The sequence below is a fragment of the Phyllostomus discolor genome, chromosome 11 (genome assembly GCF_004126475.2).
Source record: "Phyllostomus discolor isolate MPI-MPIP mPhyDis1 chromosome 11, mPhyDis1.pri.v3, whole genome shotgun sequence".
NCBI lineage: Eukaryota > Metazoa > Chordata > Mammalia > Chiroptera > Phyllostomidae > Phyllostomus > Phyllostomus discolor.
The window spans coordinates 61,371,058-61,396,011 of NC_040913.2; the positions used below are offsets into that span (position 1 = coordinate 61,371,058).

At 40.0% G+C, this 24,954-nt stretch overlaps 1 protein-coding gene across 1 annotated transcript in view; it reads right to left on the reverse strand.

Annotated features, from left to right (window-relative positions):
- Nucleotides 1-24,954, reverse strand: part of EFNB2 (ephrin B2) — a 50,826-nt gene extending 25,872 nt beyond the window's left edge. Inside the window, exons 1-2 of the mRNA XM_028526285.2 lie at nt 24,163-24,954; nt 1,894-2,177 (exon numbers count right to left, since the gene is read on the reverse strand). Coding sequence (XP_028382086.1) covers nt 1,894-2,177; nt 24,163-24,284 — 406 coding nt within the window. The 5' untranslated portion in view covers nt 24,285-24,954. The remainder of the gene's footprint in view (nt 1-1,893; nt 2,178-24,162) is intronic.

A 24,954-nucleotide genomic window follows, 5' to 3' on the forward strand; every position in this document is an offset into this window, starting at 1 on the left:
GTGTTGATAATAAGTCATTCATTATTAAATGTTGGCTACATTAAACAAAAGGATGTTGCTAAAGAATGTGTTTATTTGCATTTCCTGCATATTACGTCAGACTAAAGGCTAACCCCATAATGTCTGCTGAAATCCTACTTGTACTCAGTGGGAATTTACAGAATTTACAAAGCCGTCTTTATGAAGTCATAAACTAAAGTATGTAGAGGAGAATCTGGGTCTGTTAGCTGATCAGCACGGAAGAACCAATTGTTGGACTTGGGGTGCAGGTACAGTTCTAGTGACATACATTTAACACCATAGGAACATCTGATACTCTGGGGCATCTGCTCTTGCTTTTCAGGTACCCCACCCCATGTTCTTTATATCTTCCATCCTACGGGGGAATTAACCTTCTTACTGAGGTCACTTTTATTTCCCAATAAATGGCATGCTAAATATTAGTGTCCCTGGTAAACAGTCTTACTTAAAATGTCTTTTGAAAAACACTGCCACACTTCCAAAAGTTTAAGGTTTCCATTTATTTTGCCTAATAACTATAATGTATTTTTAAAGATTTCTGTTATTTTGTATACTTTGCTACTCCATCTACTTGTTTCATCCCTCAGAATGCTTTCATTTTCATTTTATAATAATTATTTCTTTAGCTATATAATTTAACACTCTCCCTTTTTCTTTGTTACTTATTCTTGCTCAGCCACTCTCTGTGTATCAAACTGATTTAAAAATAGATTCTCAGTCTCTGTAGCATTTCAGGTTTGCAGCAAAGAACAAGATAATTAAACGGCTATGACCACTTTTGTTTCAATTACTAATATAGTAAAAAATAGTATGTCATTGAGCACTAAATCACTATTCAGTGAATTATTGATTCTGAGCTTAAAAAAGAGCAGTTAGTAGGTTGAGAAAGCAGAGTTTTAACCTGGTCACCAAGAGATGGGTGGGTGCAGCCCATGGACAAGCAGTTCACTGTTCCCTAAGGAACTGAAGCGTGTGGTAGCAGATAAGTGGAGACTCTAACTCAGCAATGTGCAAATTTTAAACCAAGAAATGAAGAAAAATTACTTCTTTGCCTCAGTGATGCAAACAGCGGTCTCAGTCACTGAGAATGCAGTGATAAAACCCTGGCCCTGGACTACCCGTGGTGTTCTGCTAGCATGTGATTTGCACTTAGTTGGCATGTGCTCCAGGGGGTGCATCATATGACGACACAGCCTCCTAAGTGGACAGCAGTTCAGATATAACTCAAAGGATACATAGTGTCTGTTTGTGAAGCAATGTATCAAATCACTGATAGATTTTTTAAAAAGTAATTGGTTGAACAACCCCAAGTTTTGTCATGTTCTTGAAATTTGACTGTACTCATGTATAATTGTGGTTTGCATGTAATGTCCATCCTCCAAATTTTTGAGCTCCATCTCTCCAATGCCTTCATGAGGAAAGGATATATTATACTATCTTGTTACTGTCAAATCCCTAATGCTTAGGCACAGTTTCTGGCATAGAGTAAATACTAAATGAATGAGTGAATGACAGATGGATGAATGGATGAAGAGAGAAGTCACAGTACAAGATTTACCCATTAAATTCCACCAATGGTTCTTAAAAATAGCCTTGTCAGTAGAGATGCTGAGTGTGTGTGTATATATACATGCACATTTATTTCAATACTATAAAAACTCTAGGAGATTTTTTTCTCTTTAGGTATTTATATTTAATGAGTAGTATTAGTACAGGATCCCATATTCAATTAAGGTTTCTTAAAAAAATAGACAATTTTCAAAGATACACCAAATATTTGCCACAATAATAATTTTAAGGAAACAAAAATTGATACAAACCTATTTAGCTTACCCTAATTTCTATAAAATAAATAAATATAATTATACTTACATATAATGTAATAATCTTTGTTCTTCTGAAATTCTAGACCCCAGAGGTTAGGGCTGAACTCCTGAAACTTGATAGTGAATTTTACATCTTGGTCTGGTCTGGCACAGTTGAGGAGAGGCGTGTTTTCCTTCTTAATAGTGCATCTGTCTGCTTGGTCTTTATCAACCATATAAACTTTATAATATTCATACTGGCCAACAGTTTTAGAGTCCACTTTGGGGCAAATAATATCCAATTTGTCTCCTATCTGTGGGTATAGTACCAGTCCTTGTCCAGGTAGAAACCTAAAAGCATTAAAAAAAAAAAAAAACAAGACACTGAGTTGATAAAAGTTGACAGTATTAATAATCACAATATAGCCAGATTACGTCAGTAATTCTGATGTCAGTAATTCCAAACTACAATTTGATAAATCCACACTTCTATATACCAAAATATCTTAGTTCAGATCAGCAAGGGATGAATGCTTTTTGGAATTAAACCTTAAAGAAAAGAAAGAAGGAAGAACTGCTCTCCTTACCCTATGCAATAAGACCAGTCAACCTGCTGACATTTCTTTACTATCCCCTCGCTTAGAACAGTTCAGTGCTCCTTTGTGTAACTTCATAATAACTTTGCCTCCTGGTGAGTCAGACCTTCCCACCTGTTTGTTATTTTTTAGCCATTGGCAGCCTTCGTTTATTGGGCATGCCACAGAGAGATGGCACTGGTGCCAGAGAACAGTGGTTGCACTAATACTTTGTTGTCTTGTTAGTTTCCATTGGCTGTTGATGTTAATTAACAGACAAGTTTCATCAAGAATGTTTCAAATTACTTATCATAATTAGTCAGTCACTGATCAAACAATGGGTTTTTTATTACACTGAACAAAAGAAATGTCTTACAAACCCATAAAAGATAACTAGAAATAATTAGTTGTAGTACTGATTCAGCTGCAAGATGAAGAGTCCCTGACTGGCAAGGGCAGCAACTACTGTCCTTGCTCCACCCACCCTTTTCCCCTTCCCTTGAGATGTATTTGCTCCAATTAATTCTTAGAAGCAAATCTTTAGAACTATGACAACTGATACAATATCCCCTTAATGCTTACAGCTAAAAGCTTTCACCCTCCCCTTCCTCCTCCTTGCTAGCCATGCTGCTGAAAGATCTTTCTTAATGGGGAGTTTCTCTGAGAAACTGAAACAAGAGCTTTCTAATGAACATCCTTCTACAAATGCTAACACTTAGAAATCCCAGCTCTTTCCTCTGTAAGCAGCCAAGCCTTCAAGCTCATTAAAATATTAAAGCCTGAGAACAAAGCAACATGCCTGAATCCTTCCAATCCAACCCTTTATTTAATCGGGAAGCCCACCAGCCATGACAATTAATGGGTTGTAATTCACCAAGAGAAAGCCAGGATGATGAGGCACCCCCGATTTCAAATACATACCGTGGAAACAGGTTATGATTTATGCTAATGAATGGTATTAATTTTCTGAAAATGGCATGAGGCTGGTTATGAGGCATCACAGAACATAACAGAAATTACACTACAGAATACTCTTCACAGCAGGAAAAATGCATGTTGCAGACAGCGGTTTGTCAGCTTCCTTGGGACACTGTTTTACAATCCCAAAGAGAGAGTAGTATCCCTTCCCACTTTTTTACTGAGCCTTTTAAGCCAGGACATATGACATTTATTCATTAACAAAAAGAAAAAGAACGAAAGGAAGGACGGGAGGGAGAGAGGGGAGGAGGGAGGGAAGGATGAAGAAAGGACAAAAATCACCTAACAAAATTTCAAAATGGCTTTTTTTATAACAATGATGAATTTCACAGAAACATGTATGCATACTTGAATTTCTCTACAACTTTTAACAAATGAGGACCACCACTTAGTAAGAGTCATAAGAATCTGTCTCTGACCTTCTTGACCATTTCTACAGTTTTCTGGGGAAACTTTGAAAATTCAACTCCTGGAAGCAGCAGGACTCCCTGGGTATTCCCTCCACCTCCTGAGTGTCAGGTAGTCTCTCTAAGTAATTCCATCTGCTTTGTGAATAAAACAAAAACTCGGAGTTCCGGTGGAGGTACTGGAGGACTGAATTAGGATGTCTGTGGATGAGGCTTTTCAGCCTTTACCGCAGCCCCCCACAGTGATTCTGATGTGTCTCTCTGGTTAAGCAGTGGGGGCAGGATGCCTAGCAGTCAGTACAAATGAGATACGGTGAGCATGACCTCACTCACCTGCCTGACACGTCCTTTTTTCAGTTTTATTCCTTAACCTTCTTAAGAAAATCTTCACTGCATCCAAGAACCAGAAGCCAATTCCTGCTTGGGTTCTCACTCCAGTCCAAATATTTTCTACCTTAAATCTCCTCTTTTAGTAACTGGCATAGAGCGATCTCCACATGTAAGATGTTGTTAGAAGTATTCCTAAATCACAACCAAGGTCTGCAGCCTGGATGCCTGTACCTGCCTCCTCTCAAAGTTCTGATCTTTACACTCATTAACTTTTACATGGACCACAGGAGGCTTGCGCATGCTTTAGATATCAGGATCCTTAGCAGCCAGAGGGACATATTTTCTTGTCCTTCCAGTCAATTATTTTTTTTAAATGCATCAGATCCACCTCCACCCCCACCCCACCACACACACAAACTATATATCATCTCTTCATATCTTAGAACACTCTGACATCATACCCTATGTCTAAAGTTTGGCTCACTAAGCTCTTTCTCCATTCAAAATGCTCCTAGGATCCTGTTTTTTCATGAGATAAATTTTATTCCTGTTTAACTGAAGACTCATCAGGTTTCCTCCCACCCATGTAAGTAACTCCTCATGACTCTCTCTTCACTCACCGACTCTGAGTTACAGCTTTTACCAGTGCTGATGGGTGGGGTCAAAAATTTATAATGACATTGGCTGGTATTCTACACAAATCTCCACATTATAGACCACATTTTCAAAAGGCACAAATCACATGAGAAGTGGTAACAGTAGTGATGCAGGAATGATATATGGGGAGGGTAACCCACGAGATGGCTTATCAAAATAGAAGGGAATGGGAAGAACCTCAAATTTCAATAAGATTATTTAATATTGCTCAAGGAAAGTAAATCTCAATAAAACTTACTATTTCCAATGCTTTGAAAAGAATCAGTTCACTTTTCAATATAACCTGTGGCAAAAAATGAAGCAAGAATTTTATCCTTTTCCCTGAAAAAGTAATCACTTCAAGAGTTCCTTAAAAAAATATGGCTTCTACCCTGGCTGGTGTGGCTTAGTGGATTGAATGCCAGCCTGTGAAACGAAAGGTCGCAGGTTCAATTCCCAGTCGGGGCACATGCCTGGACTGCGGGCCAGGTCCCTAGGTGGGGTAGTATAAGAGGCAATCAATCCATATAACTCTCACACATTGATATTTCTCACCCTCTCTTCCCCTTTCTCTAAAAATAAAAAAAACTAAAAAAACAAGAGAGAAACTGAAAAAACAATCCCATTTACTATATAAAAAATTATTGCTTCTATGTTTAAATCCATACAAAAAGACCCAATACTTGAGTGCTTTACGGGTTTACTTTTTAAGCATATATATATATATAAAAACTGGTTAGCATACCAGAGACTTTAATTGATGAAGTTATAGTTTCTTGGCAGACGAAGGGTGTGGCTGAGCATTGAGCCTGAATGAATCACAGGTCTCTTGCACACGTCACCACTATGTGCAATGGAGCCCCTGAATCCACCTTCTTCCCTCCCAGGAACCTCACAGTTTCTCAGGCAACATGGGAACAAACAAGAGTAACGTAAGTATAACAACTAAAGCAACTTATTTCATTCCAGAGCCTGGGTGATAAAAAGAGTAGAAGATCTTATCATCAGAGATTTACAATCTAGCTCCCTAAGGATAAGCAGGTCCCTTGTTGTCTGAGTCAATACTGAATACCCAAGGGACTGACATATGGTAAATGCTCAATAAGTAATGTATTAGCTGAAAAAATGTGAAAGAACAAATTGAAACCAAAATATACACAAATAAAATTAAGTCAAATTAGGTGCCACCAACTATTTGCAATTATAGGCATGAAAGGAATTCTCAAGATAGGACCACCTAGAATTGGGACAGGGCTGTGGTGACAGCAAAGATGAGATTTCCAGAAGGCACCATCCCAGGCATGATGGTGTTTCTGGAGAACAAGGAGCTATGCAGACAGAGTTTCAGGCCTGTTCTCTCTGAAAGGATTTATGAGTATCAGAGGTCTTCTACAATCCCTTTGTATTAAAAATACAGGGCAATTAACCACCTCCAGAACCACTAATAACAAAAACACGGCTGCTTTTGAGCACTTGCTCTTTGCTACACACTTACCAAGCACCTTACATCTCATTATCTTCATTTAATCATTGTACACGTACCTAACACACAAAACATATGAGGACATATGTGTGTCAAACATGAGGCACAGTAGAAAAAGCCCCCTTTTCTGCACACTTTTCAGTTCTCACTGCATTACATTGAAGCATAAATATGGCTTGTGAAATGTATTTTGTTCTAAGCTGAACTTTTTATAGTTAAGCCATAAAGTTATGGAAAATCAAGAAAAAATCAATATACACACAAGCTTGTGAGCATCACATAAAGTCTAGCTCCATGCCAATCACCTAGGTTGTGCCCAAAGCTGAGGCTGTTTCTGAGGTAAAAGAACTTGATACCATGGCTCACAAAGGCAGCAATCTGGTATCTCTGCCTTTCTCCCAAGGAGGCCAACCAGAAGGTAAACCCCAGGAGACCAAGAACCAAAAGGAACTGCCCAACTATGTGTAATTTGTGTTTGAAATGTAATATTACAGATGGGCTCTAGAAAATTTATGAGAATCATTGAATGTAACTGAAAAATGGGGTGAATTTCCTCATAATACAATTTTTGAATGGAAAACAACATATCCCATAATGTCAAAATCAAGTCAGTAAACATAGAGTTCTATTTCTGAAGCTAGGTCATTATATTTAGATTTTGTTATCTGAAGATTGCTTAGAGGTTTAATACTTCTGACAATATAGTACATCTATGCCCCAAATATTTTGTAACATGCAATAACATACTTATCCTATGCTGACCTAGACAGTGTCAAAAAATAACTATGGTGATGACAACTGACTAATTTTAAATTACTAAGCTGACTATCCACAGCGGATATAAATACAGATTTCTTTCTGTGTGATGAAAAAATGTCCATCTTATAACCAAAAGAAGCATAGAGGGAAAACCCCATAGTTTCAACTTATACTGCACAGGTGAGGTTGCTTTTACTAAACTACATCACAAACCGAAAGTGGTTAGTGGTGTCATTTAATAAAGCCTGCTGGTTTTAATTCAAAACAAAAAACAAAGAAGACCAACAGTGCTACACATCCTACATAGGAGAGAGAACATTGCCAGGCCAGTTTCTTCTCTGAGCCAGGCTACCCAAGGTCAGAGCAGACACCTTGCTGTTTTTCTGAGAAGGGGAAGCTGAATTTTCCTCCTCATTGGGAGAACCTGGGGCTCAGGACTGCCTACTGGACATTGGTGCTGTGGCTTCGCGTTTCTTACTGGATTAGAGGGCTTCCTTGGAACATTACGAGAGTGGGGCGGACTGAGCAGAATAGGCAACTTCTTTGGTTTTTCCCAATGAATCATTCTCAAGCAAGACAACATATGTGATGACTTTGAATCAAATATAGAGCCAGCATAATGTGGAATAAAATGGAAACCCGAAAAAGGGTTCCAAAGTTAACCTGCCTGAAATGAAATGATTTGATGTAAGATATGTTTTTATCTTCTGATTACCTATCGAACTTAATCCAAGTTTTTAAAAGTTACTCTGAAAACCCGAGTATAATACTTCCATGGGGAATACTTTATAACCTAAATTAGACATTAATATTTAATAATCTAAATTAGATCTCTAATTATCTAAATTACACATTTCAACTTCATATTCATCGTTGTAGAAACTATTTTTATAATATAGCCATCATACAATACGGTCTTCTTTAATGTTTTAATCCACACTAGGAACCCATGCTTGTTTAAAAAGCTTAGCATAATGCTTTTAAAGCATAAAACAGCCACTAAGAGTTGAGGGATCATGACACCAAATTTTCTTTGATAGAGCAGAACATCACATGTGATCTCAAGTCGGGATTCTTCTATTGCTCAGTATTGCATTATCAAGTCGCCTGGGATAAATCAGATGGAGGCAGTGATTGCCAAACTGACTCAGAAGCAGTCTGAACCTGGCTAGATGAAACGAGGATTCCTGGGAAGCCAGGAGCTAAGAAGTTTAGGAATAACTGTGTAGTGGAACAACAACTACACTTCCCAGCCCTCTATGGACCTCAATTTCCCCTGCTTCTCTTTTCTCTCCTACCCACTCTTGAATTGCCTGAGACCATGACACATGCATGTCAGGCATCCAATGACTTCTTTCACTTTTCCTAAGGTTGTCTAAAGTATGGAGGTAACCTAGAACAGCCAAATCACTGGTAATAGTATGTGAAAATACACATAAAATACAAATGACCTGTATCTTCTAAAAAAAGCTACACAAGGAGGTCAATGATTGAGGAGTATCTCGAACTACCATATAAATGAGGGCAAGTCAATATGTTGTAACTGAGTACATAAATATCAAGCTGACACAAAATGAAAGAGATCAGGATAAAAACATATTGACGAGAATAACCAGTTTCTGTGTCTAAACAAATTCTGGGTCAGGCAAAGCCCCTTCAGTCAGATATGACAATGGTGTTTCTAATTCAAAAAATGTCAGCTCAGATCCTGAGCCATTTCTACTTACTGTTATGAACATAAAAATCTATTTAAGTATCTGAAATTTCTGCATACTTATGAACGGCACTATCCACATGAAAACAGAACCCTGGTACTCATGTAACAGGACCGATGCAAACCCTGCCAATATGCAAACTGGGGGGACAGGAGATCCACACAGGATGGTCTATCTTTGGAGCAAATTGCCAGGCAAAATCAGAATCCTAAGTAAACCTAGATTACCTTTTTCATGGACAATTATTTTTATTTTTCCTTTCATTTCAAAATTGTATCTTTAGAGTATATGATGCATACTCTAATTTTTAGCTTTCAGTGTTTTTCAGAATTATCTGCAATAAACACTACATGATTTGTGATCAGGCTGGGACATTTCTTTGTACAGTTTCAAAGAATAAGCTATGTCATATTCTTAACCAATTTTTCAAAACTCTAGTTTTTAAAATAAGCATTTAAAATATTTAAAGCCTGCAGACTTTTTAGCTTTTTGGACACAATTCCTTAGAAAGCTTAACTAAAAAGAGTTAATACTGTGAATTGTGATCCGTTTACCTAATCAATCTTTGAACCCACAAAAGCTGTAGTAACAGCTAGCATGCAATGTACAACTGGTTCACTCAAATATGTAAAAAGTATGGGATAGACACAATTTATGCTTAATCACTGAGTTGCACAAATCTAGGCACTGGCTAACATTTTAAGGACTCAATAGTCACTTTAGGAACTTTAGGAACAGGTTTACCTTAGCAGTGGGGACACCAAAAACCGTATTACATCATAACATAGGTTTATTCACAAATCAAAGTTCTGTATTAAAAACACTTTAAGTTTATCACATTTTAGAAAACATGCACACTTTCCCATAAAATACTGTGATTTTTATTTTAATTAAATGTCGAAGACTGCAGGGAAGAAGGGCAGTCGGTTTATAAAATGAGTGAGTCTGCTATTCTGAATGAGGAAAGCACTCTGCTGCTTTGCTGTTAACTGACTGCTCTTCCCAGTTACCTCCTGACAAAAGATGTACGTTGCTCTAGATAAGCCCAAGCACTTGACCCATAACTTCACCATGTACTTGGGCCTAGCATGTCTATATGGAATTAGAATGGCATTAACACAGAAGCCCAAGATTCCATTCAGAAATACTCTATGAACTTGGGAATATAAATATTCCGGAAGAACAACAAATTCACGAGTGTGAATTGAGTAGCACATTTCATAAGCAGGCAGAATATTCAGTCTTGTATTACTTTCATTCAGTGATAGAATGCTGCTACCACTTAATGAGACATTTTCTATGTGGTCCCCAAAGGAGAGATTTTTATAAAATTAATAAATAAAAGCAGGACCCTAAAAAGACATAGGCAATATTAGCTATGAGAAATACTCAGGGAAAAATTTTTCCTTTTTTGTGGATAGCACTTTACTGCCCCCTTTTGCACTTTAACATCAGAACAAGTTTCTGTTCCAACTTACTCTGAAACCAGAGAGATAATGGAGTGTAGCTATAGGATGTCAGGTTTATACAGAATTAGGTTACCAGATCCCACTGCTTGGACTAACAAGTAATTACTTTAAAACTTCCACCGAGCACACCAGCACCACTATCTTTCTCTGGCTTTAAACTTCCAAGAAATAAAGTAGTAATGGGAGGCTGTAATGGACATTTTCTGCTTTAATTCGAATGTGTATGTGTCTTGGAACAATTGCCTGTTTCCACAGGTGCCCCTTCTTTCACACTTTTCTGAAACAAATATTATCTGCAACATGAACCTGATTTATTCAAGGAAAAGAAAAGGAGCATAAAAGCAGGCTCTACAATTTGGGAGTATTAAAGTGTTATACGTCTGAAAACTAATAGGAGGGGTATGTATTTCAAACTTCACACCAATGACAAGCAAAATCTTTTCAAGACAAGGAAAGATGAGAAGCACAGGAATTCAAATACACTGTGAGCCTACAGGCACAGAAACCAGTTTAGCAACTCTTCAAAGTGAGATGCTACAGTATTTGTGCCTCTCCATCTATGCATACACTTGAAAAACGTATTAAACTAGTCTAAAGAAAAGTTTTATTTATAAAATTCTAATCTGCAATACAGAGCTAGAGGACCTCATTCTTGGCCCAGTGACCACGATTTGCATTTAACAGTATGTGTGTGCTGTTGTGTATAATTTTATTTAAACTTAATCCATTTCCCTCTGTCATTCCACAATCACTATACAAGTCTAAGTAATATTAAATTTCGCAGCCTGCAATGCTGCACAACTGAATGAAAACGGAGTTCTTTTGATGTTAATCTTGTCTTTTATTTGTGATACAATGCTCAAAGCACTGGTGGCTAAAGTAGATTTTATTTTTAAATGTTCAAAGGTAATATTTTCAACTTAAATTTTCTTTCATGAATATAACACAAGAATTTAATTAATTTTTAACTATACAATGATTTTCACTGGGAAAAAAACATGCATCTCACAGAAGGATAACCTATAACGAGCTGAGACTGAAACGATGTCTTCATAAGTCAAACTTTAAGTGTGTGATACCCAAATATTATTGTTTTCTTTTCACAGATTCACTGAGACCAGTTAACCTAAAGCAACCTTTACCATAAAACTTTCACACAAAAAAAGAAAGTCATGCCATGAATTTTGTAGTGAGGTAAACAAAACTGAGGGACTTGAGCAGTAAGTCTGGGATGCTATGATGTACAGTGGGAAAGTGAACAAGAGAGTGAATCACTAAAGCCAACCTTTGTCGTGCTGGCTTGACCACGCTGGCTCCATTATCGAAACAGCTATTTCACAACACTCAGTGCAAGCTGCTTTCCCAACTGTAATTTATTTGCACCTGTATGGTCTTGTTCCAAACCGTGCTTTTAGCAAGAGTCTATAAAGGAAGGTGGAACTCTCATTATTTACAGGTGAGGCTACAGAAAGAAAAATGGCTTTCATATAGAAAGAAATTTAAAGTGCATTTCCAGAGGGTTCTCTGTTGTTTTAGATATAAGTGTAGAGATATATTTGATCATCTACCCGAGTGGGAAAATCACAGAGATGAAAGGCACATGTAAATCATACAGGCAATGGGCTGGCATTTTAACGACACAAAGAAATGGAATCGAGCTCTTAGCACATAGCAGTATCAGAACCTGGAATTTAGGTGTATCTTTTCTATGACCCCTCTCATCCCTTTCATTCCCATCATCACATTTAAAACATTTTTTTTCAATTTGGCTTCTTCAGAAAAACAATTCATCCATGTTTAATGGGTGAATAAAACTTTGGTGGGGCAAACAACTCTAAAGGAACGGTGTGCACACCAAAGGGGTCCGGTGCTTGCTGTTCAAGCTGGAGTGTGACTCTGGGACTGAGCTTGTCATGTTTACTCTGGGCCCCGGGCCCCTATCCTCCCAATATGTTGCATAGAATGAGTGGTCAATAGGTGTCTGTGTAAAGAAAGAATAAATACTTTAATAAGTAAGGTTTAAGAAGAGACAAATTCTTTCAGTTCTTTCTTGATGTAAGACAAGATTCTTCTTGCGAGCCAAGCATAATAAGTCTAGCCACACAATTTATAGGGCTCTGTGTAATTGCTTCACAGCCACCTAAATGGCTGCTTCCTGGATGCTTCCTCCTTCCCAGGCTCCAGAGCAGAGTCAAGGCTAGGTCTGTGGTGGGCGTATGACAGGGAACATTTTCTTGTACCTTTCATAGCTGGTGACACCCCAGAGAGTAGAAGGAAGAGAAATAAAGCAGGCTGCACAACAGCTAGGTCTGCACTGATAATGTGTAAAAAAATAAAGCCAATTGGGGTACTAACTTCTATACAGATCACCCCAAAACTGTGAATGGCGTGACAGTGTACTTTGTGGACAATATATTTCCTGTTCAGTCATCATAAGCAGCCTGGAATTACCTTGGCCAAAAAAACAAAAACATCCCATAAGTTAAATACTCTTAAGTTATTCAAACAAGCTGCACTGAACTAAAATGAAGGAAATTGGACAGGAGGAGGTAAGAGGATGCCCTGGAGCCCTCTAAAAGGAATCAAGATCTGGTTGCTTGAGACCTCCAGCTGGCTGCTTGGTCTACAGGTATAAGCAGACGGTGAGTCTCGGGGAAATGCCATCCAGGGAAATGCCATCCAGAGAGGCTCACTCTGAAGTCAAGAGAACCCCAGGCCCACCAATATTTGTCGCCTGGCTTCCCAAAATAAACTGCTCCAAACTTGCAGAACATCAAAAGCCAGATGGGCTATACTGAATGAATCCACAGGCAAGCAGCCAGAATCCCAGTTTGCTATAGAAATAGGCCTGGACTTGATTTGAGTCTTCTCAGCTCTGACAAGCTGGAAGCTGGCACAGCTCCCAAATCCAAAATAAAATGGCATTTAATTGTGACTAGACTCTAAAAAAGATGTCATACTATCTCCTTAGCTTGACACATACTCCACAACTAACTAAATGCAACTCTTCTAGAAAATCTGACTTCTTCTCCCAGCAAAGAAACAATCAAATATTTAAATTTTAAAAATGAAGATGTTAATAACCAGAGGAATAATACCCAGTAAGTACCTTAATATTATATACTTATTTTTAAAGATTTTATTTATTTTTAGAGAGAGAGGAAGGGAGAGAGGAGGAGAAAAATCAATGTGTAGTTGCCTCTCACATGCCCCCTACTGGGAACCTGGTCTGAAACACAGGTATGTGCCCTGATTGGGAATTGAACCAGCGGCCCTTTGGTTTGTAAGCCGGTGCTCGATCCACTGAGCCACACCAGCCAGGGCAATATCATATACTTTTATGACTATCTAGTCTCCACTGGGTACAACCTTGTTACAGCAAATATTTAAAGGATCCATTTAGAATGGCATGCCCATTAGAGGAAAAACTGTAAGACAAGGAAAGAATTATACTCCAAACTTTCTTGTTATCCACCTTGTATGTGCTGCTTTGAGCAAACACATGCTTAATTTAGTATACAAATTCTGCTTATTCCATGCAACAGCATAAGAGAGGCAGGAAATCAGGAGGGATTCTGGAACCAGAGTAATCAGGTTCAAATCCAGACTGTACCACTTATTAGCTAGAGGGCTTTGGGCAAGATAATCAACCAATCTGTGCCTCAGTTTCCCCACTGGTATTATAGAGATCATAAAATACCACTCTCAGATGGTTACTTTGAGGGTTGAATGCATCAGTATCTGTCAAGCAGTTAGAATAGCAACTGGCACATAGTAAGTGCTATATACAATTTTGTTGAATAAAATATACCATGTCCACCACGTAAGTAGGTTTCTAAATAAGAAATATCATTTAATATTAATGCAAAAAATGCTATATTGCCATGCCTACAGGTTATATTTGCTTTCATTCAACAACCCAATCTCTTACTATACCTGAGTAGAACACACAAGTGAATTCTGCCCAGGCCTTCCTCCACCCATGGTGAAGTTGTAAGAGCAGTTTCAGGGTTCTAAATGTCACTACATTAGGGATAGAAAGCACAAAAGAGAGTATCTGATTTGGTGGTAGAAGGGAAATAAGTTCGCTTCGTATAGTAGAAAAGTCTTAAAGAATACATAAACGTCTGGCAACAAAACAACTACAATTTTACATCAGAGACTTTAAAAGGTGAAAGTGCCATGTTATAATTTTTATTATCATTTTACTTTTATTTATTTTGCACTTGCATGTCAAAAGCAAATTGTACCATAGCTCGGCACACAATAGATATTCAATTAATTTTAATTAATAATAGCTGGCATTAATTGATCCATTGTGCCAAGCACAGAACTAAATGAACTCTTTAAATCCTCACCACAATTCTATTACTTTTATTCAGTACTATTGTATTATTGTCCCCATTTTAGAGACAGGACAACTGAGACATAGGGGATAAATGCTCCCACAGTTACACAGCTAGAAAAATAACTGAACTGGGCCTGGCTCACACAGCCAGATTCCAAAGCATGTACTCTCAACTAAACTGAAATAGCACTTGCCCAGCTGTCTGCTTAATCGAATTGCCTGACCTTTCCATGATCAACACAAGCCTTTTCAAGTAAGGTACTGCTAATTCTCATATTAATAAGATAGCTGAAAAATCACTACTGGGTTTGCTATACCATGGCACTGATTTGTTTCATTTGTGAGTTCTGTCTTTGACTCTATGCTCAGATAAAATAATGTAGACGTTTGTAGATGTACACCTTCTAGACACACAGCACCCTCAGCTAATGTGTTATTACTTTGAGTTGCTTATTTCAGATACCTACCGTGACTTTGCTTACAAATGCCTGCTCTCTCTCTGGGCTGCTTTTCTAGACACTTCTCCAGAATAAACACCATTCCCTTCCTCTGTGTTCCAAGTGCACAAAGTTCCCATGTGCCACAGCACACACTGCTTTTGCTTCCACCACGATTCCCTCTACTCCTCTTAGGATTTAAATCTCTTGAGGGTAGAGACTGTTCTTTGTATTCTCAGAGCCTAGTAATAAGACCTCACAGTTCATAAATGCTTGTTGAATAGATCAACGAATTATCCACTATCAATGATCCCTATGACCTCCAAAGGGGAAAAAATGGGAGCACAGAGCAGTGAAGTAGGACCAGATTTCTTCAGAGATCCCAAAACAGCCTTTAAGAGGATGATAACCTAATGCTGACTAGTTTTCCAAAAAACCTGATCTATGGCAATGGTTCTCAACTAACTGAGAACTAGTCAGAAATGTAAATTTCAAGTCCCACCTAGACCTCAGGAAACCGGAAATCTGGGGGCAGGGCCACAATCCTGTTTTAACAAGCCCTCCAGGTGATTCTGATGCCCTAACGTTCCAGAGCCACTGGTCTCTAAAGATCGACCTCCAGTATAGCAGGTGATACGTTAACATACGTTTGGGTTGTGTTTGTTCATTCAACTAATACTGGATGTCAAAGCTAGCTACTAGATAATGATGAAATAAAACAATTCTTGTCCCTGCCTTTTAGGGACAGGTGGTGAAGAAGATTAAGACTTGAATATGAATCATGACTGCAGTGTATAATGATGTTCCTGTGCCCTAGGTATTTAATCAAAGTGCTGTGGGATTACAGAGAAAACATTAGAAGAAATTATGTTTGATCTACTACATCATAAAGAGAGGGCACTCATCTAGGGGAAACTGTGAACTTTATAGATTGTTCACTGTAATAAAAGATCCATTTTTCTATAGGTACAGGCAGATTTGGGACTGATGAATACTTGTTTTTATCCAAAATGTACCCCAAATACAGTTCTTGTAGTTAAATGAAAACTGTCATTTTTAAATATCTTCTGCAGGTTGATATATTTTGAGCTAGACTTGAACATAACTGGCCCAGCTCCAGTCACTTATTGGACAGTTCCTATTCAGACAAATATTTTCTGGCCAGATTCAGAAGCATTACATCTGATGGTGGAACCACACTAAGCCTCACTGGGGTCTAGGCTGGAACATGAGAGGCTGAAGAGAAGCTGGAAGAAGACATTTCAGACACTCTGATTCTCTAGGTCAGAGATTTTGATATACACAGGGGTAAGGTATCCTGCAGGGAGTGTAGACTGAGGAGCTACAGTAGGGTAGGCAGAAGGCAGGGAGTTGCACCCCCCTCCCCCATCCTGCAATGCACACCCCTACCAAGCAAACCAAAGCCTAGGACATTTTCCTGCAACACTAACACATTGACATACTGGTTTCAAAAATGTGGGTAGCACTCGTAATTATTCTAGGTGATACAGGAATAATCCGTACATGAAAAACAGTAATGCCTTGGGTGCAATAGGTACTTAACTAGCAAGTTTTGGACAAATGGTCCAGGGACTGTAGTCAAAACTATATGCAACCAAACTTAAATGGAGAAAATGAACTAGAGTGTTTAATAATTTTATATAGAACCTATGAAGAATCTATAATACTTGCAAAGTTTTCAAAGCAAGGCAGAGCACCAGTGGTTCATTCCCAGCATTCAGAATGTCTGCCCACTACTGGGAATAGCCAGAACGTTTATCTACCCATGCTTTAAAGAAAGAAAACAGCAAACTATTAATACCTCACCATAGCCCATTTTCTGTATATTCTGTTTAGAGTTACTAAGAGCAGAAATAACAACTTGTTTTTCTTTAATGGAGCATTCTCCTACTATGCTTTTTATTTGAAGTCAGCAAGCATGCACTCACCTGTCACAAAATGCTTTGGGCTAGAACTACAAGCTTGAATTTATACATGAAAAAGAAAAATAAAGAGCCACTGCTGATTTGCTTCAGGAGCAACAGCAATAGGTTTACCTGGCATTCAGTGAGCATAGAAAACATTTCATAATTGATTACCTATTCTAGATTTGGTGATCAATTCTGAATCCGTTAGCTAGATTCAACCATCCTTATCTTTAACACTTGTGAAATATGTTCACAGAAGGTAAAACAAACCTAAATGTTGGATGATGGTTAGTAAGCAAGTGGCAAGGCTTTTCAGCCTTATTTCTCTAATCACTTTAACCCTGTTCCTAATAGAAAGCTAGAGGCCAGGGCAATCCAACTTCTTCTTTTGTCATCTGCCTGCCATAAATATGCACCAGTTTGCAACAGAAAAGCTGAAGGAGGCCGCAAGCTTGCTGGACATTTATCATGCTCTGTTCCCTGTTAACAAGCAAATACTTTAGCTGAATGGGCTATTAGCAATCATTGTCAAATGTAGAATGCAAGGTGCTTGGATGTGACCAGCTTGTAAATTACAGGGTGTCCCTTCTGTCTGATGAATCTAGACAAGTGCAATGGATCTTTTGATATAGATTAATGAATTAAGTTAGAAAGGAAGGTAAAGAAGTAGGCACTAGGTATGGCAGGTCTGTGTGCAGTCATTTAAAAAATATTTTTAATCTATGACAGCCACATAATAAAGACCAGAAAAACAGGCAATAAGTGCAATAAATCTACAGCCCAAAAGAGATGATCAAGTCAGCTGTCTCAGAACTAGGAATAATCAATGAAATGGGTCTGAAATAGAATACTTAGCACTAATGAAGATTTTCAGACACTCACAGAATTAGTCCCCATGTTTCTGTTAAGAAAACAGCACTGAATCCCCTTGAGCCAGCCACTCCAACACAAAAAACACTGGGGTGTTTGTAGCTTTCAGTATTGTCAATGTCTTAAGAGTTCAGGCTCTCCTAAAGAACTGCTAAAACTTTTCTTCAATGCCAAATAGGAGGCAATAAAGCAAGTATTTCCTTTTTTTTTTTGGTTCGACCCAATTGTGGATGTCACTCTGCATGTAACTCAATCATGGCTTCAATGGCTTATTTTGCTTAATGACTAAAATGGAAAGCGTGCAAGGCAAAAACACAAGTACAGCTTATTTACAAGGTTGTTCAGTACAAGGGGCAGTAAGATTCAACAGCATGACGATTTTGTTGTTGTATTTAACTTTAAACTGGGCAGTACAACACTTTTGTAAGCATTTTGTTTACATGAAGGGTACACCTATCCCATTCAACTCAAAGGTTAAGACTCACATTTATGAGTAAAATACCACGTAGAGAGAGCCCATTAGTTTGGGCATATTGGATTACTAATTATTGGGAAAAAAAACTAAATTCCTCCTTTTATTTATCTTATTATATATATATATATATATATATATATATATATATATATATTTCTTTTTCCAGGGTAGGAAGGAAAAACTCAGAGAAGAGCTTTCTGGCTGAGAGAGAGGGAGAATAACGTTTACCTTTTCTTCTCCCACTCTATGCGCGATGGCTCAGGGTCTGAGAGATGGATGAAATCAAAAGGTCTCTGTTTTCTTTTCAGATAACTTGAGCCCTACCTATCTCCTCTGGTCTCTGTTCCTTCCCAGCATGTCCCTGCCTGAAGCCCAAATAGATTAAGGCAGGGACCGCCAAGTGCAGTTAATCCTACAGAATGGCTGCCGCTGTTAGGCCAGGAGTTAAAAAGAAAAATCTTGCAGGTCTTAACAACTGCAGTGATGTGAAATTTTAATCAGCCCCAATCTCAATCTCAAAAAAAGGCAGTCAATGAAATCTACCTTTGCCATATTATCTGCCACCAATGAGCAAGAACTGAACAGCTTTTCTTTCCTGCTTTAACCATCCCAGGCCACAAGTAGGGCTTTCATACTTTCTAATCCGAGTTTCCAAGTCTGTGTGGTTCTCACATAATAGCCAACAGCCTGGAGCAAGGGCCTCCGCTTCTACACCCTTTTCAGAGACGTGTCATTTCTAACATCAAGCTAATCTATATGTTGCCATGGCTTCACCCTTTATCTGCCTTTACATCTTATGAACTGCATGGATTTACCACATTATTTTTATCTGAAAGACAGAAAATGGTGGTTTTATTGCCATACAATCAGATTACTGCTGCTAGTTTCTCTATGCCTTTTTACCATACTTCAATCAAAAGGGATCAGTTTCTTTATACTCTGCCCTTGATTTACATTACATCTGTAAAGACCTAGTCCGAGTTGTAATCCCCTTATTAACTATGACCAGGGTTGATTTGCCTAAAAATAAAAGCAAATTGTGTCAGACCCTTTCACTTTGTTTTTGATTCGGAACTACAAAATGGATTACTAAAGAAATCTTCAGAGTTCACACGGCTAGTATAGTACTGAATTTAAAATGAGAATTAAACAAGTTAAACAGGGGAGCCATGTCAACGGTTTACATTTTCCATCATGGGAGATAGGCTGAATTGTTTATGTCTTTGTATTATTTGGCTTTAGAGAGACAATGAAGCCATAGGAATTTTTCCAAGCTGTTCGGAACACTGTCCCATTCGCTATCCGTCCCTCTTTGCTTTTCTTATATTCCTCTCCTAGCCTCATTCTAATTTCTCCCCTAAAAAGTGGTTGCGGGGTATGGAGTTCTTCCCTGAAAGAGCTAATTCCTAACTAGAAGCTTATAGTTGTATGGGTTCTGCATATTTTAATCAAAATATTTTAAACAGTTGAACACTCCTATTTAAGGCTCTACCCTTCTACACAAAGGGTGAGCTCATAAGCAAATCTATGTAGATGTATGATAAGTGACCTGAAAAACAGGCTCTTTATGTCAGCAGCAAATGAAGGCAGAGATTAGGCAGATAGGAGTACCATTTTAATCATTATTCTTCTTAGAAGAGTGCTTCTTTTTGTCTAATTTGCAATGCAAGAGTTTAAAAATAAAGTTTTCATAAAATTGTATAAAGGAATATCCTTCTTTAAATTTTTTTCTCTCTTGATGAGGATCTACAGTATTTCCTTCCCCCTCCACTCCTATTCCTATGACAAATCACGGCAGTCATGCTGGGATCTCAAACAGTTTTCTATTAGAACACACGGGGAAATATTGCTCTAAGGTAGATGTTCATACTCAACCTCCTGGGAGCTACCTGAAGCATTTCAGGGGAAGGCCAAATAGCAAAGATTTAGTCGCTCCTTTTGCAATGTCAATTTGAAGGTAATTATTGTGGTATTGTGGGTGATCCACCAATTAAAAGACTTATCTCAGTAAATTTACAGATAAGAGGTTTTATAATAATTAATCAAACATACACATTATTATTTCAGCTGACTCTGTATGAGGAATCTACATCCATCTGTAGTGTGTGTGTGCATGTGTGTGTTAAACTGACCTGGAAATGATGCCTGATTCACCTGTCCTCATACTTTTTTTTAGCCTAGGAATCAGAAACATTGAAGAATGTTGAAGTCATTTGCATTTCTTTGCATCCGTTGGACAAGTGTCAACAGCTATGCTTTGTGAAAGATTTAGAACCAAGGGCTTAACAAATCATCTTAACCTCCAGCTCCCGTTTCTGAGGCTTGAAGTTGTAATTGCTGAGGTTAAAATGTGCAGTCCCTAGACACATGATTCCCAAATAAATTCTCTTCTGGTCTGAATGAAGGCTACCGAGCATATTGTGAGATATTGCTTTAGCTCCATCTTTGTGCTCTCTCTGGCTCAGTTGTCCTGGGGAACAACGACAGTCCATTACCTACAGTTTATCATCCTGACAAAACGTGAGGAATGTGGATGTGAAAGCACTAACAATTCCACCCCTGGCGCTTTGTGCTTTTTTCTCTCTATATTAAAACCGACAAGATTAACCCAAACGCAAACTGTGGAGCATAGTTCAAGGGGCTATTCAATCAGTGCTGAATGTGCATTTGTTTACCTACAAAAATAAGAATTTCAGACACAATGGAAGGCAGGCTGGCTTATATATGGTATTGAATAGACTGTTTAAACAGCACTATCCATTGTAGTTTATTTTATCAATCTCTGACAGGTCCGTATTTATTCTGAGCCTGACTGTGGTGGAGCCCATGTATTATAGGTTATCTGGACATTATCCGGCCATTCTTTTCTATAAAGCCAATCAATATCAGGAACTCAGCATTATGTGGGGAAAAATGACATGGGAAAAGCAAAATGCTTTGTTAACTAACTAGTATGTGGTGCATAGGAAATAGCACCCATGGATATAAGAAATGAATCCTCAACTGAAATTTTCAACACTGACTAGTGTAATTCATTATAGAATACCATACTAATACAAACTTGTTCACTCTACAGTGAAACCAATATATTTTTTAAATAGATAAGTATTTTATTTGGCAAAGACATCATGCTTGGAAAAAACTGTTCTACTGAAATGTTAATTACAAATGCATGAAAACCAGGCTTGCTATTCTCTCTGAGGTATAAAAAAAAAAAGAAAAAAAAAGCTTAAACAACCTAAATGGCTTCAACTGACCCACCTCTATCAGAGCCTATGGATGCAATGTTAATAATCTAACAGAGCCACTGTTTCAGTATATAGAACTTCTAACTACTGCAAAAACTCTCAGGGATGGGACCAGTGGACAATGTGATTAAAGTGGTATGGAGACAGTGAATTTTACAAATGATTTTCTGGATGCTCTATCTAAACAGCTGCTGCGTGCCCCCTATGTCCACCACCTGCTAAAAAAGCTGACCCCTGAATGAAACAAATCTAATCAATGATGGTTGCTTCATTACAAATGAATTGTTCCTCAGTTCATATGAACTGACTTGAAACTTCATTGCATTTGATTACCTTCCTGCCACATCACATTGACTAACAAACTTTTCCCTGGAAATATATAGGCAACTTCCCTCAAATAAAGTGTCCCCTTGACAAGAGAGGTTTTTAGTCATTCCTCCAAGAAGAAATCTTTCTGATCGTTCAGGCTAGCATTCACAGCTACATACTTTGGTAAGTAGACCTTTTCCAGGGACCAATTACCCAGTCCTCCAAGCAAGCCATTATCTTGAGAACCATAAAAGAAATTCTACTCTTAAGGACTGGAGCAATCAAGCCAACAGCAACATCAGCAGTACAAGGAGGCAGGCTTCCTTGTCTAAAATGCAGGCCTCCAGTAGGTCTCTAAATCTGTGGCCACAGCTGGGAAAAACAGACTAATGCTAATCAGGACAGTCAGTAAATAGTCACCCCTACACACATTAGGAAAAGAAATATTAATGTCTAAACTTAACATTGAAATAATTATTGCTTTACCTTTTTTCCCAAGTATGTATTTTCTAATGCTCTTCCCAGAAACACAAACTAGTGGTTAATAAAGTAAAAATACACATAGAGCTGAACGGTGGAGGGGTGAATGGGGATTTCTTGACTAGATTTAAATAAAAACATTAAGTCCTGATGGGAAAAAAGTAAACTCCACAAGACAGCCCGTCAGTGAAAGTGCAAAGTGGAGCTGAGCAGGCAGCCTGGGGAAAGAGGTGAGGGGCTGGCACCCCAAGCATTGTGCATGGAAGAGTGACCTCTGTAGGCACAAAGCAAGCACTGGCTGGCCTCGTCGCGGCTCCCCAAGCCCGGCTCCCCGCACGCCTAGCCTGGGCACCGGCTGCTGCGAGCAGGTCCGAGCCCGGCACTTTCTGGCACCACCTAGTGCCTCCCGATTCGGTATCAGTGTGAAGATGTTACTAACATTAATTTTTCAGCAAATACAGCATCTTACACTAAAAAAAAAAATAAAATAAAATAAAGACGTCCATACTAGATCAAGCCACATGAAAGGAGAATGCATTAAGTAATTTTTGAAACATGAACAGTGTTGTTAAGTGCCACCTAGTTAGTACCATGCATAAACTTATCGGATTTACAGCTGGGATGCTTCTGACCCTTGTAATGGGGAATTCTTGGTAAGCTTGTTGGTGAATCTGAAATTGACCACTTTTAGAGGAGTGGATATATAATTTTTAAAATTAAGATGTGATTTCTAAACCAATCTTCCATCTCTTTACGCCTAAAATTCACTAGGCCATTGCTTTTGCTTCTTATCTCAAATGCTTACTCCGGGATCCAGCCAATGTCTCCATAGTTTTCCCAAGTTTCCCAAGGCTAAAATTTCATGATTCTGTAATATATTTCTGGCTGTGATTCAAAATATATCCCAAGAATGAGGTGATATACAATACTGAGTGCACAGATGACTAATTACGAGTTATTTAGGGATGGATCGCCTTTCCTAAATTCTAAATGTAACTATGGTGCTCACACTTGAAAGTTAATTTCCACGAGGCCTGGCCTTCTCCAGGCTGCACTTTTTGATAAAAGCCAGCCGGATCTAAGGATCCCATTCTCGTCCAGGTTCCCCAAGCTTGAAGGCTTTAGCTAGGGCCGTAAGCTTTCTCAGAAAGCTTCCTTACAATCACGTCAGCTACACGGACCGCACAGAGTTCGGGGACATTGGTTTAAAAACCAAGGGAGAGACCGACGTGCAGAGGGTTCTCCAGGAAAGGCCAAGGCCCGATTCCCCGGCAGAGAGCAGAGGGCTCGCCTCCGGAGTTCTTCCGCGGAGCTGGCGAGCTCTCCGAGGACCGTCTGGCTGGTGCGACACCGCGGAGACGCGCTTGCTCCGGGGTGCTATAGACGGCCCTGGGACACAGGCTCCCTTCTCTGGGGTATGCCCCACTGCCCCGAGCCCCGTCCCCGCCCGCCCCCGGTCTCAGGCCGTGCTCCTCGGGGGTGCAGCATCCCCTCCTCTCTCCAGAGCCCGGCAGCCCCTACGCGCCTGCCAGTCCCGTTTGTGCCCTTGTTCTCCATCCTCCAGAAGAAATAAGGGTCAGACATTGCGATCAGATACCTACGCGGACGAGACACCGGAGCCTCCAGGGGCTTTTTAGCGTCGGTGAGCTCAAGGGGGAAGGGAGGTGGGGGTGGTGCTCCTTCGGGCTGGCGCTCCCGCTGGAAGGCCGAGCCAGAAGACTCTACCAAGTGTAATGTGGCGTGGATCGGGGACGGGGATCTAGGAAGGGAGCGGGTAATACCGAGATTCCATAATCAGGCTCTTCGTTTCCACGGCCCAACCCTTCCTCCCGTACGAACCGCGGGGCACGGCAGACCCGGGTGTGAGGGTGATTGCGGATACCACTTACTTGGAGTTCGAGGAATTCCAGTAGATGGGCTCTAAAACTATCGATCTGGAAATCGCACTTCTGCATAAAACCATCAAAACTCCCCAGCAGTACTTCCACACGGAGTCTCTCCTCGCAGCCATGGCCAAAACGCTTCCAGCCCCGCGCACTCGGGGCGGCGGAGGGACGGGGCTCGGGCCGGAAGCCCCAATCCTCCAGGCAGAAAAGGGAGAAACCACAGGCAGCTGCGGGGCGCGCCGAGCAGCTCCAGTGGTCGCGGAAGCCAGGAGCGTTCTCTTTGGACCTCTCAGGGCGAGAGGCGGGAGCGCACACGCGGGGCGCGGCGGCGCGGCGGGCTCGGGGCTCCAGGTCGCCGCGCCGGACCCAGCTCGAACCGCCTACTCCCGTGCGGCTCCAGGGTGCCGGGAGCGGGTCTGCAGAGAGGGCGCGTGGCCGGGACACAAAAGCGGAGAGACGACTAGGCACGGGCGGCGAGCGCTGTGTCCCGAGCGGGGCCGTCCGGCACTATAGATCCAGGAGGGTCGGCAGCGGCCCGAGCGCACAGGCGCTGCGTCGACACGGTTCCATGTCCCGGAGCTCGGAGCGGTGAGGGATGTCTCTGGGAGCGCGGGAGCCTCCTTACTCCTCGCGGCTCCCAGCCTGCAGAGCAGGCAGGCTTGTCTCGGTCGTAGCCACGGGCGCCGGACGCGCGCGAGCCTTTGTGCGCGGAAGAGGCACCAAGACCCGCTCTGCGAGCGGCTACTCTAACCAGTCGGCACCACTGCCCTTGCAGAGGAGAGTCAGCGCACCCAG